At 42.2% G+C, this 20,404-nt stretch overlaps 1 protein-coding gene across 1 annotated transcript in view; it reads left to right on the plus strand.

Moving 5' to 3' along the window:
- Nucleotides 1–15,664, plus strand: part of LPL (lipoprotein lipase) — a 29,791-nt gene extending 14,127 nt beyond the window's left edge. The window contains exons 3-10 of the mRNA XM_047760915.1: nucleotides 1,245–1,424; nucleotides 3,118–3,229; nucleotides 4,771–5,004; nucleotides 6,787–7,029; nucleotides 8,591–8,711; nucleotides 9,648–9,830; nucleotides 11,560–11,664; nucleotides 13,855–15,664. Coding sequence (XP_047616871.1) covers nucleotides 1,245–1,424; nucleotides 3,118–3,229; nucleotides 4,771–5,004; nucleotides 6,787–7,029; nucleotides 8,591–8,711; nucleotides 9,648–9,830; nucleotides 11,560–11,664; nucleotide 13,855 — 1,179 coding nt within the window. The 3' untranslated portion in view covers nucleotides 13,856–15,664. The remainder of the gene's footprint in view (nucleotides 1–1,244; nucleotides 1,425–3,117; nucleotides 3,230–4,770; nucleotides 5,005–6,786; nucleotides 7,030–8,590; nucleotides 8,712–9,647; nucleotides 9,831–11,559; nucleotides 11,665–13,854) is intronic.
- Nucleotides 15,665–20,404: the final 4,740 nt, after the last annotated feature.

Raw genomic sequence — 20,404 nt, forward strand, 5'->3', positions numbered from 1 at the left:
TGTGGCTGTGGTGTAGGCCAGCAGCTACAGCTCCGATTTGACCCCTAGTCTGGAAACTTCCATAGGCTGCAGGTGCAGCCCTAAAAAGACAAAACAAACAAACAAAACAGTCTGAGCTGAAACTAATCATTTTCTTGTGTGTTAAGAGATTACTCAACAAAATTACCTTCTGTTAGAATAGATCAATATGTTTAAAATGACTTTTTCATTATCATATCAAATGTTGTACATAAATGACCCTTTATGAGAAAAAAAGGACATTCACATCCCCAAAAATAATCCTGTTGGGGAACATTTATTAGCCCAATTGAAAGTATTTAAAGTAAATTTCTTTTAAAATAGTCTGTATTCTGTTGCAAACTTTTAACTTATTCAGATTGATCTTTCCTCTTTCTAGAAAAATTTATTTATTTTTTTGTGGCCACACCTATGGCATATGGAAGTTCCCGGGCTAGAAGCTGAATCAGAGCTGCAGCTGCAGGCCTATGCTACAGCCACAGCAATGCCAGATCTGAGCTGCATCTTTGACCTACACCACAGCTCATGGCAACGCCAGATCCTTAACCCACTGAGCAAGGCCAGGAATCAAACCCACATCCTCACAGACACTATGTTTTGTTCTTAACATTCTGGCCACAACAGGAATTCTGGGACTGACCTTTCCTTTGAATACTGTAAATTATCAAAATTGTACTGAATTTATAAAATAGGCTTTTGAAATTGAAAGCATTGGGCGTTCCCCTTATGGCTCAGTGGTTAATGCATCTGACTAGAAACCATGAGGTTGTGGGTTCGATCCCTGGCCTTGCTCAGTGGGTTAAGGATCGGCATTCTGGTGAGCTGTGGTGTAGGTCGCAGACACAGCTCAGATCCTGAGTTACTGTGGCTATGGCCTAGGCCGGCAGCTACAGCTCCCAATTAAACCCCTAGCCTGAGAACCTCCATATGCTGTGGGTGCAGCCCTAAAAGGACAAAAGACAAAAAAAAAAAAAAAAAAAATTGAAAGCATTGGTAAATTGTTCTGCCCTTCCTGAGCTCAATGCCTTCCTTCTCTAATGTACTCAGATTTGCCCCGGAAGGACAGACTTGAGACTCTGAACACTCTTGTGCTTTGGTTTTTGTGTCCGAGCCAACAGGCTTCCCGAAATTTCATTTTTTTTCCATTTCATGTAGGTGTATTGGGCTGACATATCCTAACAAGTCGTAAGCGGGTGTTTTAAGAACGCTTGTATCATCCTCTTCAGGTGACAGGAATGTATGAAAGTTGGGTCCCCAAACTCGTGGCTGCCCTATACAAGAGGGAACCGGATTCCAACGTCATTGTGGTGGACTGGCTGTCTCGGGCCCAGCAGCATTATCCAATATCTGCGGGATACACCAAGCTGGTGGGACAGGATGTGGCCACGTTTATCGACTGGATGGCGGTAAGACTGGGGGAAGGAGTCTTGTGTCCAAAACAGATCTCTTGGCTAGAGTTGGACAAGTGGCTTGTCTTGCTTCCTTTTCACTTAGATATCGCTATTTTCTGGGTCGACTCACATCTTCAGAATAAGCCTGGGCCTTATTTTTCAGCTGAAAGCAGCATGATGGCAAGACTGATAAAACTATAATGCCCAGAAGGCCTAGTCCTGCCCTGCCCTGTCCTGTGATATTTTTCATGGTGAATAGATTTGCTGAGACCAAGAACTAAGTGGGCAGAATGGACAAAAGCTTGTTATTTCAGGGCAGAGGGAGGATGTCATGTTCAGCCAAATATTTCCCTACCTTTGGCTGGCACATGGAAATGTCGTCCTGGCTTTGACCCATTAGAATACCAATCTCTTTGACAAAAAATACTGATGGTAATTATTCCTTAGTGCGGATTAAGGATCCAGATGTTTGTTGAAGGTTAGGGGAGTGGTGGAGATGAGCTAGAAAGGAAATGGTAGGGAGAGAACTATGATGGAAGATCATATGAGAAAGGGAATGTATATATATATTATATGCATGACTGGGTCACTTTGCTTGATAGCCGATATTGGCAGAAACCTTGTAAATCAAATACACTTTAATTTAAAAAGGTGGGGGGAGAAATGGCAGGGAAAGTCTATAGGCTATGAGGTGGCTGAGGGTCTTTGGTTTTACTCCCTTTGACTCTCTGAGGCTGTCCTCTGAAGCTTACCTTGAAAAGTATCAGGGGGTTGAAAGGAAGCTAATATCCTGGGTCAAATGATTGAAGCCAAATGCTTGAAGGTAACAAATAAGCTGTGTTTACTGGACTGATCATTAAAAGACAAAAGTTCTTTTCTTGACTCTTTCGCTAACCAGGAGAATAAACTTGGGCACATTAGATCAGGCTCCCTGGACTTCAGTTTCTCATCTGTTCAAGGAGGGGACTGGACCGGGTATCTCCGTGGTCTCTACTCCCTGTAGTATTTTCTGATTTTAAATCATTGCTTAGCTAGTCTTAAAGAATAAAGTGATGCAAGATATTTAGATTGGAGAATAATGGGTTAAAGTTAAATACATATTCATTATGTATGTATCTACACATGTAAATATCTATAGATACACATGTACATATATTTTCATATATATATACGTACATATATTTTCGGATATATGGAAATTCAGATTTCCATACATTTCTATTTCAACTCTATGGAAAAACTTTCTTATTTAAGTATAAATATATATATATTTTTTGCCATTTCTAGGGCCGTTCCCACGGCATATGGAGGTTCCCAGGCTAGGGGTCTAATCGGAGCTGTAGCCACTGGCCTACGCCAGAGCCACAGCAACGCAGGATCTGAGCCGCGTCTGCAACCTACACCACAGCTCACAGCAAGGCCGGATCATCAACCCACTGAGCAAGGGCAGGGACCGAACCCGCAACCTCATGGTTCCTAGTCAGATTCGTTAACCACCGAGCCACGCCGGGAACTCCCAGTATGTTGCTAAAGAAAGAGAAAAATCTCAGCACTGTAGTATATCTTCCTCTTATCTGTAACAAGAAATTAAAATCAGTAGAATTAATTTTTCAATATTGCCTATATGTGGCAAACAATATTTTATTTCTTTTAGAATTGCTATTTTGCGAAGAACTGTAAAACCCCTTTTTCTTTCCCTCTTCCGAAGGATGAATTTAACTATCCTCCGAACAATGTCCACCTCCTGGGATACAGCCTTGGAGCCCACGCTGCTGGCATTGCGGGAAGTCTGACCAAGAAGAAGGTCAATAGAATTACTGGTAAGATGGAGTTCCCATCGGGGCTCAGCAGTCAACAAACCTGACTAGTACTCATGAGGTGCGGGTTTGATCCCTGGCCTTGCACAGTGGGTTAAGGATCCAGTGTTGCGTGAGCTGTGGTGTAGGTCACAGACATGGCTCAGATCTGGCAGTGCTGTGGCATTGGCCAGCAGCTTCAGCTCCAATTGGACCCCTGGCCTGGGAAGATCCATATGCTGCAGGTGCAGCCGTAAAAAGACCAAAAAAAAAAAAAAAAAAGGAATTACTGGTAAGATAAGCATTTCTCTTACCACAAAAAGATTTGAGATACCTGTTTAATTCTAAAAGAGATTCAGGGAGTTCCCCTTATGGCTCAGCAGAAACAAACCCAACTAGTATCCATGAGGATGTGGGTTCAATTCCTGACCCTGCTCAGTTGGTTAAGGATCTGGCATTACCATGAGCTGTGGTGTACATCAGAGATGCGGCTCGGATTCCGAGTTGCTGTGGCTGTGGCATGGGCTGGCAGCTGTAGCTCTGATCCGACCCTTAGCCTGAGAACTTCCATGTGCCATGGGTGCGGCCGTAAAAATAGAAAATTAAAAAAAAAAAAAAAAAAAGAAGAGATTCAGAATGTTTGTCAAATACCCTTATGTGAGTGGTACTCTTCTGGGTATGCCTGGCCATTTAATTATCTCACGGGAGGGCTATTTTTCTGCAATAAGATAAAATCCAGACCTCGCTGTCATGGCCTTACCACCAACAGACAGTAGAAGGGAAACAGTGCAGAGTTAAACACAGAGAGCCTGGTGGTATCTCTGACAAATCTATTTCCCTCTTCCTTCTACTCTGTGCTTTGATAGAGTATTGCACACACATATGTCACCCCTCACTTCAATAGTGGGAAAATGAAAAAGGACCAACCCCAGAGGCCATTTAGAAAAAGGACCATAGGGAGTTCCCGTCATGACACAGTGGTTAAGGAATCCGACTAGGAACCATGAGGTTTCGTGTTTGATCCCTGGCCTGGCTCAGTGGGTTAAGGATCTGGCATTGCCATGAGCTGTGGTGTAGGTCGCAGACGCGGCTTGGATCCCGAGTTGCTGTGGCTGTGGTGTAGGTCGGCAGCTACAGCTCTGATTTGACCCCTAGCCTGGGAACCTCCATATGCCGTGGGAAGTGGCCCTAGAAAAAGGAAAAAAGACAAAAAAAAAAAACTATCATCTGGGCCGGGGGCAATAGATGGTTTGGCCTGTGTAGAGAGGAAGAAAGAGCCCAGCACTATTTAAGGACCTTCTAACCAGGCTCAGAAATAATTTACAAAAGGGAATCAAGTCATCCTGAGTGAATGTTGTTATTTCATGGCTAGTCTGAGAAACACAAATTTTCTTTGAGAAAGAGCTATACCTGCTCTTCTGAATCTCAGTCATTGAAAGATCCAATCACTTTTTAAGAGTCTCTGTGGCTGCCAGTTCCATGCAAATGAGCAATGGATTGCCAAAGTGGGACCCAAACGAACGGGAACTTAAAAATCCCTGAGGACTTTTTGTTTTCCTTCTAAGGCCTAGATCCAGCTGGACCCAACTTCGAGTATGCAGAAGCTCCAAGCCGCCTTTCTCCCGACGACGCAGATTTTGTGGACGTCTTACACACATTCACCAGAGGGTCACCTGGCCGAAGTATTGGAATCCAGAAACCAGTAGGGCATGTTGACATTTATCCCAATGGAGGCACTTTCCAACCAGGGTGTAACATTGGGGAAGCCATCCGTGTGATTGCAGAGAGAGGCCTTGGAGGTAGATCGGATTTAGAAGCTATTTAAATGTAAATTTCGTTCTTCACTCTTGTTGACCCAGGGCCTTATCCATTTTCCACAAGTATATAGTTTCCTTTGTTTTTTTAAAGAATTTTTTTATTATAGCTGATTTACGATATTCTGTCAATTTCTGCTGTTCAGCAAAGTGACCCAGTCTTACATATATATATATATATATATGATTTTTCTCCTATTATCCTCCAGCATGTTCTCTTGCAAGTGATTGGATATAGTTCCCCGTGCTGTACAGTAGGACCTCATTGCTTATCCATTCTAAATGTAACCGTCTGTGGATTTCCTGTTGCGGCTCAGCAGTAACAAACCTGACGAATATCCATGAGGATTTGGGTTTGATCCCTGGCCTCACTCAGTGGGTTAAGGATCTGGCGTTGCAGCGAGCTGTGGTGCCCTGTGGTGCGAGTCACAGATGCAGCTCAGATCTGGCGTTGCTGTTGCCGGGGCTGTGGTATAGGCTGGCAGCTGCAGCTCTAATGCCATCCCTAGCCTGGGAACTTCCATATGCCACAGGTGCAGCTCTAAAAAGAACGCAAATAAATAAATGGAATAGTTTTGCATCTACTAACCCCCAAATCCCGGTCCATCCCATTCCCTCCACAGAGTTTTAATGTACACATTTACCCAAGCTATCTTTCTGAAGCCATCTGTCACATTCAGCACGATCACTCCAGAGCCTTAGTACTTCCTGTGGTCAGACAGACAGACATTTCCTCTTATATTATAAACTACATTGACTACTGCACTTGCAGCAATAAAAGAAAAAAAAGTGAGATTTAGACAAGAAAACTGCACTGCCTTGGATAAGGTGTTATCTTTGAATACAGTTGTAAAACCAGTCCAGTTCTTAAGAATTTTACTGAAAGTAAAGGACATGTTAACTAGCCCACATTTCTTTTGTTAGCCTTTTAAAAAAATACACAACTCAGAAACAAATTGCCTTTCTCTGAGAATAAATAGTCCACATTTTAAAGAAGAAAATACAATGTTCAGTTTCAATATTTACCTTCATAATCACATTAGCTTGTATTGATTTTATGATTAGTTTTAAGGGAACTTTGCATACTTTGTGGACAATGAGACCCAGCTGTTGTCAATATGCTCAGGTGTTCCGGGCACACGTTATAGAAATGACAGCAATTATGCTATAAGTAGTAATATTATTACCATTTCCAATTGTTATAAAAGCTTATGGTAGTAGGTGCACTTTGCTAACATTGCTGATTAGTTCAAAGATTCGTTTAATGTAAAAATCATGGGCAGTGATACACCCCTTAATTATACATAATATCTCTGATAAAATAACTATTAATTTAACCATTATGCCCTTTATGATGTGGTTTCTAGAAGTATGTTTCTAGGAGCATCTAGAAGTATCACATGCTTTCAATACAAGAGAAGGGTGTGATAAACTGGGGGAAAACAACTTCTATCTTGGAAGTCTCTTATTATATGCTCTTATTTATGCTTCGTAAACATACAAATAGAAGACAGCAGACGTGTCAGAAGTTCCCTGTAAATCTGCAGATTTGACACTCTCGGGAGTATGTGAAAAGCTGCCACTCTGGGTACCTCCCTAAAAAAGAATACTTCCTGAAATAGGACCTATAATCCAGGAGTCACAGGACAAGATCCTGGGACCATTTTATGTTCACATCACACCTCAACTGCTTTAGACATGCAAGAGGAAACTCACATTGTGGGCTGTCACGGACTTGAAATGTTCTTCACGTCTCCTTTTCTCCAGATGTGGACCAGCTAGTGAAGTGCTCCCATGAGCGCTCCATCCATCTCTTCATCGACTCTCTGTTGAATGAAGAAAATCCTAGTAAGGCCTACCGGTGCAATTCAAAGGAAGCCTTTGAGAAAGGGCTCTGCCTGAGTTGCAGAAAGAACCGTTGCAACAACTTGGGCTATGAGATCAATAAGGTCAGAGCCAAAAGAAGCAGCAAAATGTACCTGAAGACTCGTGCTCAGATGCCCTACAAAGGTAGGCTGGAGACGGTGGTGAAGAGGAAAACTGATTTGCTCCTGCGTTCTGACGCACTCTTTGCATCACATGTACTGATGCTGTCCATTGTAACGGGGATGATAAAACGATGTTGCTGGAGTTCCCATTGTGGCTCAGTGGGTTACGAACCCGACTAATAAACACGAGGATGAGGGTTCAATCCTGGCCTCGCTCAGCGAGTTAAGGAACGGGGCGTTGCCACAAGCTGTGGTGCAGATCACAGACGTGGCTCGGATCCCATGTTGCTATTGGCTATGGTGTAGGCCAGCTGCTATAGCTCTGATTCAACACCTAGCCTGGGAACCGCCAAATGCCATACGTGTGGTCCTTTAAAAACAAAACAAAAACCAAACAAAACCCATGTTGCTAAACCTTGGGTCTTCACCTGCATTTCTGTTGGTAGAGAGGGAGTTGTACTGATCCACTTTACTGAAGGCCCTAATTCCCCTTGCCAGTCGGGCCTGGGACAGAAGTGCATTCCATTATGCAGCAGCTCTGCTTGCCACCAGCCTCTGTACTTGTGACTGTTAGCATGGGCCATGACATTTAGTACCAGGCTCTGAGTTGGCTTGAAACCTTTCATCCAGGGTCAGCAAACTATGGCTCTGTGGGCCAAATCCAACCCACCATTTGCTTTTGTAATTATAGTTTTACTCAAATATAACCACACCAATTTGTTTCTGTGTTAACTGAGGTGGCCTTCATGCCACCACGGCAGAGTTGAGTAGTTGGGACAGAGACTGTTCGGCTCACAGAGCCTAAAAGATTTACTCTCCGGTCCTTGACAGAAAGTGTCTTCCAAGTCCTAAAGTTTGTTTTAAGTAAAGGAAAGAACCACTTGTATTTTAAAACACAACTAGGAGTTGCTGCTGTAGCCCAGTGGGTTAAGGATCTGGTATTACAGCAACTGCAGCATGGGTTGAAGCTCCTGTTCCAACCTTGGCCCGAGAACTTCCATATGCCACAGGTGCGCTCAAAAAGAAAAAAAAAAAAAAAGATATTCCCATTTCATCATGAATTTGTTCACAGTTGCATTTCAAACTTGGCAGCTTGTTCAGAGCAAGAACTGCAGGAATTAAGGGGAGACAGGAGAGGAGATAATCAGATAAATCTAGCAAGAGCAGCTAATATCAGAAAGGCCAGCTTATCTGGGGTCCAGATAGACATAGGATGTAAGAGAGGGCACTGAAGAACAGTTTCCCAAAGTAAAATATATTCAGTAGAGGCACCCATTTTATGCCTCTTTTTGGCCGTGACTGAGGCCTAGCAGTTAAGGAGCTGGCATTGTCACTGCTATAGCTTGGGTCACTGTTGTGGCGCAGGTTCAACCCCTGGCCTGGGAAGTTCCACATGTCACAGACGTGGCCAAAAAAAAAAAAGGAAAGCAAAGCAATCTTTCCAAGCCACACTTAGAGTCTTGTGTGAACAGTTCCTGTTGACCTCTAGTAAGATGTGGTCTGTTGTTCAGAATTGCCTGCTTCTTGGGGCTGTAGGGTTTCCGTAAAGATTAAAAGGATGTGTTCTAATTTCCTCTCTACAGTCTTCCATTACCAAGTAAAGATGCGTTTTTCTGGGACTGAGAGTGATACCCACACCAACCAGGCCTTTGAGATCTCTCTATATGGCACCGTGGCCGAGAGTGAAAACATCCCTTTCACCCTGTGAGTAACCCCATGGCACTGCTACCTGCCTTAACCATTGGTCTGAGGAACAGGAGGAATAAGGCACCTAGAAAAAGGCATATTCAACAAAAAATTTTGTTAAAAGCTCTATGGCGAAAGATGTTCATTACAGTAGGACATATGATAGCATAAATTAGAAGCAAAGCAAGAGCCCAAAACTGAGGCAATGGTTCAGTGAATTGTGGTTGAACAAATCAATAAAATCAATCTAGCCTCTAAAAATGTAACAATAGAAAACTACATAAAAAAGTGGAAGGTAGGGGGTTCCTGTCGTGGCGCAGCGGAAACAAATCTGACTAGGATTCATGAGGATGCAGGTTCGATCTCTAGCTCGCTCAGTGGGTTAAGGATCCGGTGTTGCTGTGAGCTGTTGTGTAGGTTGCAGATTCGGCTCGGATCCTGCGTTGCTGTGGCCATGGCATAGGCTGGCGACTACAGCTCTGATTTGACCCCTAGCCTGGGAACCTCTGTATGCTGCGGGTGCAGTCCAAAAAAAAAAAAAAAAAGTGGAAGGTAAAACATGAAGTGAACAAAGAAATAACAGAGAATCTTATGTACATTATGACAGTAACAAAGTAAACATATGTTCAACAAATCAATACAAATTGAATATATGAAGGTAATATATCCAAATGATGGACTTATGAATTTTTCCTCTTAAGAATTGTTAAATAGTTCATATTGTTAGGATAAGAGTTGGAATACATTAAAGAGGTGTAGAATGTTTTAAAATACACTCAATGCCACTGACATTCATCCTGTGTATTTTGTTGGACAGTTTTTGCATTTTTAAAATTCCCCCCCAACAAGAAAGCTGTTTACATCTTGGGAGGAAGAAGGAAAAAAAAAAACAAAAAACAAAAACTGATATCCAGAACTAACCAGATATGTTCTGTTTTTTTTTTTTTAATTCAGGCCTGAAGTCTCCACAAATAAGACATACTCCTTTCTAATTTACACAGAGGTGGATATTGGAGAGTTGCTAATGTTGAAACTGAAATGGATCAGTGATTCATACTTCAGCTGGTCCAACTGGTGGAGCAGCCCTGGCTTTGCTATTGAGAAGATCAGAGTGAAGGCAGGAGAGACTCAAAAAAAGTAATTAAATTTATTTTTCTTCATCCCCTTTCAACTCACTCTAATGTCATTGCTCAGAAATTGTATGTCCAGAGCCTCCAACATTCAGGTGAGACTTCAATAACCTTTATCTTTCAAACTCTATTACCTAGATAGTTAGACCTGTCATTTTTTAGGAGCGTATTTTTAGTATCATACCAGGTAAGTAATTGTTTCTGCATTTTATGGAAAGAAAACATAAGCCTTGAAATGCCACAGTGATCGAGGGAAAGCTGAGATGGGAAGTCAGGAATCTCAGATTCTCGTTTAGCACCATTTCCTGCAAGCACAAAACATGCAGAGAACCTCAGAGAAGCCTCTTTGACATTTCGAGATTAAAACCAACAACTTCAAGAAGGAAGAGATTATCTTGGAATGCCCTCTCCATCACCCCACTCCACATGCATCTATACAATGAGTTGCAGGAGATCCCACTGTGGTGCAGTGGGATCTGCAGCATTCTCTGGCAGCGCCTGGCCACAGGTTCAATCCCTGGCCCGGCACAGTGGGTTAAAGGTCTGACATTGTTGCACCTTCAGCTTGGATCTGATCCTTGGCCCAGGCACTCCAAATGCTGTGGGGCGGCCAAAATAGAAAAAAATAATTAATTAAATGAACGGCATAGAGAGCCCCATAGGATTTAAAACTGTTACACTAAACGTACAGGGAACTTGCAAACTATAGTAGGCCATTACTGTGAATAAAAATGCCTCTTTAAATTAGGATTGATGATGTATTTCTCCTTTGTCCTTTTTTTTTTGCTTATTTTAGGGCTGCACCCACTGCACATGGAAGTTCCCATGCTAGGGGTGGAACTGGACCTGCAGCTGCCAGTCTACGCCACAGCCACAGCAACTCAGGGTCCGAGCCGCGTCTGCGACATACACCACAGCTCATGGCAACGCTGGATCTTTAACCCTCTGAGCGAGGCCAGGGATGGAACCTGCATCTTCATGGATCATAGTCAGAATCATTAACCAATGAACCACGATGGGAACACCCTGTCATTTTTTTTTTTATAACCGAAAAAGGGGTGGGGGAAAAGTTGTGAATGGAGAAGCTATACAGAGTATTTGTTTGTCCAGCAGGGCCAGTTGAAGGCTGGCTTGTGAATTCCTTAAGGCAGACACTAAGAAGTGGTAAAGTTGTTCCTGCATCATCTTTAGGTGAAAGCTTGTATGTTAAGCCTACTCCAGGCTTGTCTGTATACCTGTCTGTATTGATTAAGTAGCTTTATTGTTGAACAGTGGGTAAAGCCCTCAAATAACCTGTTGACCAGAATGGCCTGAGTACAAACAGTTCATTACTGGAAACACCAAAGCAATCAGAACAATCACACAGGATTTAAACAGCCCTGACGGAACCATTTATTTATTTATTTATTTATTTTGTCTTTTTGTCTTTTCTAGGGCCGCACTTGCGGCACATGGAGGTTCCCAGGCTAGGGGTCGAATCGGAATTGTAGCCACTGGCCTACACCAGAGACACAGCAATGTGGGATCCCAGCTGCGTCTGCGACCTACACCCCGGCTCACGGCAACACCAGATCCCCAACCCACTGAGCAAGGCCAGGGATCGGACCCACAACCTCATGGTTCCTAGTCGGATTCATTAACCACTGAGCCACAACGGGAACTCCAGAACCATTTATTTTTGAACAGTTCTTTTTCTTGCCCCAGTACGGTATGTTCACATCCGTTTTCTTCCACAGGGTGATCTTCTGTTCCCGGGAGAAGAAGTCTCACCTGCAGAAAGGAAAGTCCTCTGTGGTGTTTGTGAAATGCCACGACAAGTCTCTGAATAGAAAGTCTGGCTGGTGAGCATCATGGGCTAAGCTCTCTGGGTGTCTTGAACTTGCACTCCAAGGGCTGCAATGCTTCCTGCATTGCCCTTCAGCCCTCAACTAAAGGCTTGGATTGAGTCATCTGATATGAACTTTTGGGTGGTCTTTCATACACACAAGATTGATCCATTTGCTTTCAGTAGTCCTCCCTCTATTTTCTTTCTGTTCTTTTTGCCAGCTCTGACCTTCACCCCAAGTGACCTTTTGAGATTTCGTATTACCTCTTGAACTATCACACAATCTTCATGTCTGCTTCTTCCTGCACTGCAACCTTGCTACCTTTACACACCCCGGGTGCAGGCATACAATCCTGTTAGTAGCCGTCCTTGCGGCTGTGAGTTCAGCTCTTCCCAGGATGTTCTCAGGGGAGCAGAACCACAGTTACATCCAGAGTCCTTCCCGATTCTGCGCGTGCCAGCAGATCCCAGGCCAGAGAGCCAAAGGGGCAGCCGTCAAGCATCCATCTCAAAACCCCCAAAGAAGGAAAGCTAACGGACTTAGTGTTTCGGAGACTGTTCCCTTTTCCACCTCGAAACAACTGCCTGGCTCTTTTCTACCTGACCTTTAAGGCTAATCCACATGGCAGCTGGCAGCTGGCAGCTGAATCTTTCCAGAGCGTCAGCGCTAAGTAGAGACAGAACATGTGACCTTCCCCATTGCCTCCTGAATTCCCAAAGCATTCGTTCCTCCTCTCATTCCCCAGCCAGATGCCAAGTGCTAATGGCTTATAGGTATACAGGGGGGAAGCTCAGCTCTTAACATATGAGCCAGTGCCACGGGAAACAATGGGAAAGGTTAGTCAGTGGCACCTGGAAATAGAAAAGCCAATGGCTTTTGGTTTGTCTTCTCCCAGTTACATTTATAGACAAAAGTGCAGAAAAGGAATTGCCTAAAAAAAAAAAAAGGAAAAAAGAAGAAAAATTGCCCAATCAAAAAAAAAAGGTATTAAAGGCCCTATGTGGAATATCTCTATTATTTTTCATTTCTATTTGATAATATAGTTTATCCATGGATAATTATGGATTTTGAATAGTTTAGGGAAAATAAGCAAAAAAGATAATGCAGATCATTATAACTATCACCCAGGGACCACCCCCAGTTAACATTTTAATGTATATCCTTTCAGACTTTCTCTATGCACATGTGTTTATGTTCTTTTATTTTTTACATAGTATGGCCTATATACTTTGAGTGGCAAGATGAAGCCATCTGGATTAAAAATATTTATGTAAGAGCACTCAAGATAAACTTGAAAGGGAGAATAGTTACTGGTATTGAGGCAGGCAGGGAGAATAACTGAATTTGTATCTAAGCAAAGGCTGTTCTACTAAGAAGTTCATTGTTTTCTTTTTTTCCTCATCACAAATCTAAGGCAATTCCACATTTGCTTAAATTCTTTGAAAAGGACTCCTATGTGAAGTTTTACATGGGCCTTTATGTCACATACAAACCTACACAAACACACCTATGCATATACATGCTCCCTAGATCACCCGCAACTTTAAATCTATAATGTGAATTTTAAAAATACGACTCAAAAAATTAGGCAATAACTCCAGCTGCTTATAAAGTATTCCTGGTCGTATTATTTATATAAGTTATAAGACTTAGTATGAGACAGTCCAATGATACATTCCTTATCTGATTATAAGATTACTAAGACAACACACATTTAGGAAGCTTTTCTTTTTTTAATATCTGAACTTTCTCTAGGAAGTCATTCTGAATCAGATTTTCTGTAGCTGCTTGCCTCTGTGACTAAATTAAATCCGATAAAAACTTCTCTTTTTCTCATCTTCTGATCATAACACTTCCAAAATTGCATATCACAGGAAAAGAAAAAGCAGATATTTTAGTCAACAAGTTCTAGAAGTAAGAAATCTTCCTAAGTTTTGAAATCACTTGGTTCAGTCCTTGAAAATGATATGCCTTATCAGAACATGGCTAAGTAAATATTAGAGCGTCCTTCATTCCTACGAGCCTGCCACTTCCTCTGATTCCTTATCCACATTTCCCCTGGGTTTATTCTCACAACCTTTGTTCAGAATTTCCATTGAATACTTATTCATTGGGAAGGTAGTGGAGGAGGGAAGCGGGGGAGGGAGAGGGTTGTAAAACAGTAGGCAGGTCATAAATTGTCGTCCTTCCTCTATTTTCTCTCAGAAACTGAGCAAATGTACAGAAGAAGGAACAGCACGTGGAGTCTATGAAGAACAAAATAAATTTTACAAAAGATGCCCAGTGCTTTGGGAGATTAAAAGTGAATTTTCCCGAGTATTAATCCCAGCTCTAGCCTTATTAGTTATTTTAGGAGACGGTCTTAAACATTAAAAATGTGGCTACTTCAATTTGAGGAGAGAGTGGCCAAATGACACATCTTCCAACATTAGAAAACAGCAGATATGAAAAGCACTGCATTCTGTCCTTTGGGAAAGAAAGAAGAATTGTTTGAGCTTGTGGTAAAATAATCAGCGGTCTTTGTGTAGTAAGTTTAGCTGTAGCCTAAAATTGATTAGAACCTCATACTCTAATTGGAATTCTGCATTTTTCAGACTGATACCTTCTCAAAGTTGTCTTCAAGTCTAAATATAGAAGGTGATTTTTTTATAGCCTGAGTTGGACCCATGTACTTAATTGTCAAAATACTTTCTTGGAATGAATCTTCTCTTGCCATTGGGATGTAGCCTAGGAGTTAACCAGGAACTAGTAACTTGGAGAGAGGAAGGGAAAACAGAGTTGATAAAGCACTGAAGCTTTAAACACTCTTGCAGTTGGTTGCATCATAACTAAGTTACAAATTAAAGAGATATAAAAGTTAGATCAATTAAGTCTTAAGAGGCTTTGCAGTTTATTGGTCAGTCTTTTCCCTTCGTTTTTTTTTTTTGCTTTGTCTCAAATTGTATTTTAACAATGTTCTTTGGGTAGGCATTTAAAATGAGCCTGTTATCATCATCTGACACATAATTTTAACTATAGAGAAAGATATTGGTAGCATAATTTTATTATCAGATTGTCAAAATTGCATTCATTGATTTGAAATCCTTTAATATATGATGGTTACTGTTCAATTTTAGGCTTATTTCAGCCATACTTCAGTCAGTTTTTGAGCATGTTTTTCTCTAATTTTGATAAGATAACGTGTTCAAGGTCAAATTTTGCATCATGCAAACTCCTACAAATTTTGGGCAAGGATTGTTTTTACAATAGGAAAGTTGGGAGCTCCATCGTGGCCCAGGGGTTAACGAACCCGACTAGCATCCATGAAGATGTGGGTTCGATCCCTGGCCCTGCTCAGTGGGTTACGGATCCAGCGTTGCCGTGAGCTGTGGTCTAGGTCCCACATGCAGCTCAGATCCCGAGTTGCTGTGGCTGTAGTGTAGGCCAGTGGCTACAGCTCTCATTGGACCCCTAGCCTGGGAACTTCCATATGCCGTGGGTGCAGCCCTAAAAAGACAAAAGAAAGAAAGAAAAGTTACTGGGATACATTCATAAGCAGTGCTTAAAACCATTGTGGGCAATTAAAAGAATTCTCAATTGCTATAACCACGTGAAATGTCATGAGAGTTGTTGGTTTTAACAACTAGTCGGGAGTGAATGAACGATTATTTATAAACCAGATCTCATATTTTCAGAATGCTTTTCTACATATTAATACAAAATGGTAAAGAAGTCAAAGGTCTCAGAGGCTATTGCTGGGAATCCAAACTGAATGTGTGTGGGTGTCTGAACACTTATTCATGTATGAAGCCCCACATGTATGATTACTCCTCAGCACAGCTTGGAAGGTCAGTGATCAAGAGCTGCACTAGAACACGTTGGAGTAGAAATTGTTCCAGTGGTGCCAGAACTTCGGCCCTTCCTCTGAGAAATAGGGTTGTGTCTGTACAAAGTAGGATGAATGTCGTGATTGCCATCTGCCAGCTTGGAATGAATTCGCTCTAAAAATAAAACGTTGTGCGATTTGTTGTTGGCATCCCCCTTTGTTGCTAATTCATTAATTCTCTGGATTTGGGTTTGGACCAAGGGTGCATCAATTGAAGAAAATTGAACTCAGTGTCTGGCCCTGGGAAGTCTGGCTTCTACACATATATATATTTGAGCGATGCTATGCCTTGAAATGTTATTTATTAGCTGTAAATATATATGTGTCTGTGTAAAGGGAAATTGTACATATTGGAAGGGTCGCGGGTATCTGCATTTATAGATAATTGGTGCTAACTTTGTACGTGTCTTTATCAGTGACAGGCTCACTGAACCAACTTACCCTTATGAAGTCATACAATAAAATGGGCTTAAAAAGAAAAAACCCACAAAACTTTACATAACTATGTGAAGAAATGGAATCTGCTTTTAATAAAATTAACAACATTTTACTACAACACTAAGTCATTATTTTGTATCATTTAACCCCCTTAAAAAAGAAATTTATTCTCAGGGCAGATTCATTCAGCCAATTTTTACTGAGTAATACACAGGACTTTCCTTGCCTGTAGGATACTTTTTCACAAGTAAAATAGACTGAGATACCATTTCTGGAATGCAGTGTCTCTGTTTCTGAGGTCAAATGAGTGGCGTTATTGCAATAAAATGAACTATATGGGATGGGGGTGCATTTTTTTTAGACGTTTCCTTTGGATTGTCTTGATAATGAAAAAGAACAACATAATCTCCGTGTAACTAAGTGGAGATTGCTTCTTAGTACAATCAGTACTTAGTACTCCTGCACCAACTTCTAAGGCAGGGATTTCCCCTTCTGGGACTCAGGATAACTTCATTACTGGTTTGGTTTCTCAGCCCACATCTTCTTCATTTAAACTGTTATGATCATATTTCTTTTTGTTTTTCTGGTTACCCTAAACTAAAATAAGAATGGTCTCATAAAATCTGCAATGACCCCTTAAGAAATAGACAGTTAGTTGATAATGTTCTAGACACAGTCCCTGTTTTGTTTATTAAGAAATGTCTTTTGGGGAGTTCCCTTCATGGCTCAGTAGTAATGAACCCGACTGGTATCCATGAGGATGTGAGTTTGATCCCTGGCCTCCCACAGAGAGTAAGGATCCGGCATTGCTGTGAACTGTGGTGTAGGCTGGCAGCTGCAGCTCCGATTCAACCCCTAGCCTGGAAATTTACATATGCCACAGGTGCAGCCCTAAAAAGCCAAAAAAAAAAAAAAAGAAAGAAAGAAAAAAGAAAAAAGGCAAAATCTTTTGGAAAAAAAGAATTATTATATCTGAATGACACCATCCAATAAGTTATGCTTATCAGTTGCTTCTGAAATAACCCAAGCTTCTAACCTACATTACTAGAAGCATTCAGACTCTGCCCACTGAGTTTCAGAAATGCAGTATCTGTGCCTGATTGTCTCCTTTCCATTCTTTAAGTGTTAAATAATTAAAGAATGCAGTCAAGAATATTGTAATTACTTTGTAAGTCTTGTGATTACTAGACTTATCATGGTAATCGTTTCATAATGAAGTCTGGAGTTTACCCGAGTCTTTGGGTACTGATCACTGTGTGTGTGTGTGTGTGTGTGTGTGTGTGTGTACATGTGCGTGCTTGTATATGTGTGTGAGAAAGAGAGAGGAAAGAACCACTGAAAAAGAATAGAGGAATTCCCTGTTGGTACGGTGGGTTAAGGATCCAGCATTGTCACTGCAGTGGTGCAGGTATAAACCCTGGCTCGGGAACTTCCACATGTCCTGGTCTGGTGAAAAAATAAAAGCGTTTTTTTAAAACTAATAAAATAAAAATTAAATTTAAAGAAATGAAAGGAATAAATAAAAAATTACCTGTATCTCTCGCACAGGAATAAAATAATGCCCGTCTCCAACTCACGAACTAGAAAAACCTCATAATTAGTAAGTTATCAAGTAGAATACACAAAAGAGCTCTACCTCAACAAAAATAGCTCTAAAATAAACACTTCACTGGTCCTGTCATCGCAGTTTAAAAACACGCCCCAAAGTCTAAAACTGTTTCCAAGAACCTGTATCCTAGAACAAGGCTAAAGACTATTTATAGAAATAAGAATCTTGAACACCCACTAAGGCAAAATTTACAAATGTACCAAATCAAAACTTAACAAGGATGCAAAAGGCAGAAAAACAAAATCCATGACTAAAAAGAATAAAATAAAAAGCAGAATGACAGGAGTTCCTGTTGTGGCTCAGGGGAAATGAATCTGACTAGTATCCATGAGGAGTTGGGTTCCATCCCTGGCCACGCTCAGTGGATTAAGGATCTGGTGTTGTTGTGAGCGGTGGTGTAGGATGCAGAGGCAGCTCTGATCTGGCGTTGCAGTGTCTGTGGTGTAGGCCGGTGGCTACAGCTCCGATTTGACCCCTAGCCTGGGAACCTCCATATGCCTCTGCTGCAGCCCTAAAAAGACCAAAAAAACCAAACCAAAACAAAACAAAACTAGAATGACAGAATCAGTAGTCTAGGACATTAAGACAATTGTAATGACTCTATTCCTTATGTACAAAGGGCTAGAGATAAGATCGAGCATGTTAAGTAGAAACATGGAAACTTTTTAAAATTTTTATTAGGAGTTCCCGTTGTGGCTCAGTGGTTAACGAATCCCACTAGGAACCATGAGGTTGCAGGTTCGGTCCCTGGCCTTGCTCAGTGGGTTAAGGATCCGGCGTTGCTGTGAGCTGTGGTGTAGGTTGCAGACATGGTTCGGATCCTGCATTGCTGTGGCTGTGGTGTAGGCCGGAGGCTGCAGCTCTAATTCGACCCCTAGCCTGGGAACCTCCATATGCCGCAGGAAGCAGCCCTAGAAAAGGCAAAAAGATTAAAAAAAAAAGTATTAAAGTATAGTTGATTTACAATGTTGTGCCAAATTCTACTGTGCAGCAATGTGACCCAGTCATACATATATACACATTCCCTTTCTTATATTATTTTTCATCATAGTCTATCCCATCACGGTCTATCCCATGGAACTGGATAGAGTTCCCTGTGCCACACAGTAGGACCTCATTGCCCATCCACTCAAAATGTCATAGTTTGCATCTACTAACCCCAAACTCCATTGGAAGTTTTGAAAAAGTCGCATGTGGAAGTGCCCAGGCCAGAAATCAAACCCTCACTGCAGCAGTGACCTGAGCCACAGCAGTAACAATTCTGGATCCTTGTCTATGGAAGCTTTTTAAGAAATAATCAAACATTTGGAAGTTCCTGTTGTGGTGCAGTGGAAACAAATCTGACTAGTATCCATGAGGATGTGGGTTCAATCCCTGGCCTTGCTCAGTTGGTTGGGGATGTGGCGTTGCTGTGAGCTGTGGTGAAGGTTAAAGATGCAGCTCGGATCCCAAGTTGCTGTGGCGGTGGTATAGGTTGGCAACTGCAGCTCTGATTCCATCCCTAGCCTGGGAACTTCCATATGCCACAGGTGTGGCCCTAAAAAGCAAAACAGAACAAAACAAAAAACTCTCAGTTGCTAAGCTGAGACAATTCCTCTTCAGCCAAAGGTGAAACGCAAAGATTTCACAGTCCAAATTCATTCCTAGGACACAATAGGAGCTTCTACAGGCGATAAAATCAATAATAAGATCTGCAAAATTTGGTCATATAAGCCAAAAATGGTGAAATTTTCTTTAGTTTCTGTGTTCCCAGAGTGGGCTACTGTGGCAACAGAAATCATGTCATGGATAAGATGCTGAGGATTGACACGTGATCTGCTCCTGAAATCTAGAGGCTGTTGTTCCTCACGTGCATCTTCTTTTCTGATCCTTATAAGAATCCTACGAGCTTGGCATGCTTGCCTCAGTACAGATGAGCAAAGGTAATGGCCAAAGTCCAGACACATCACCAGAATGTGGCTGCCTGGAGATGTAGTCCCAAGACCACCTCCTGAGTGGAACTTAGTTAAATCAAAATTATTGCCTCTTAAGCCCCTCAATGGTGGCCTAATGGTCCAAATTTCAGGTCAATGGAACTGGGATAAGTAGAGAGACAATAAGTCCTTTTATTTCTCTAATTCAACCAATTAGTTCTTCATTCATCTAAGATGGAAGCTCCCAGACAACAGGGCCTCTACTCTTTCCCCAAAGCTTTTTACTCTGACTTCTACTACTTTGCTCATGTTGCCCTCCCTGCCAAGAATAACCACCCTATCTTCTCTATACTTTTTTTTTTTTGTCTTTTCTGTGGCCGCACCCACAGCATATGGAGGTTCCCAGGCTAGGGGTCTGATCGGAGCTGTAGCCGCCAGCCTAGCCAGAGCCACAGCAATGCCGGATCCGAGCTGCGTCTGCGACCTACACCGCAGCTCAGGGCAACGCCAGATCCTTAACCCACTGATCAAGGCCAGGGATGGAACCCTCAACCTCATGGTTTGTTCCTAGTTGGATTCGTCAACCACTGAGCCACGACAGGAACTCCCTTCTCTATACTTTTTTTTTTTTTGCCTTTTTGCTATTTCTTGGGCCGCTCCCGTGGCATATGGAGGTTCCCAGGCTAGGGGTCCAATCGGAGCTGTAGCCACCGGCCTACGCCAGAGCCACAGCAACGCGGGATCCGAGCCGCGTCTGCAACCTACACCACAGCTCACGGCAACGCTGGATCGTTAACCCACTAAGCAAGGGCAGGGACCGAACCCGCAACCTCATGGTTCCTAGTCGGATTCCTTAACCACTGCGCCACGATGGGAACTCCCCCTTCTCTATACTTTTAATGACTATAGTCACTGTTCTGAACTCCCCCC

Source organism: Phacochoerus africanus, chromosome 15 (assembly GCF_016906955.1).
Source record: "Phacochoerus africanus isolate WHEZ1 chromosome 15, ROS_Pafr_v1, whole genome shotgun sequence".
Classification (NCBI taxonomy): domain Eukaryota; kingdom Metazoa; phylum Chordata; class Mammalia; order Artiodactyla; family Suidae; genus Phacochoerus; species Phacochoerus africanus.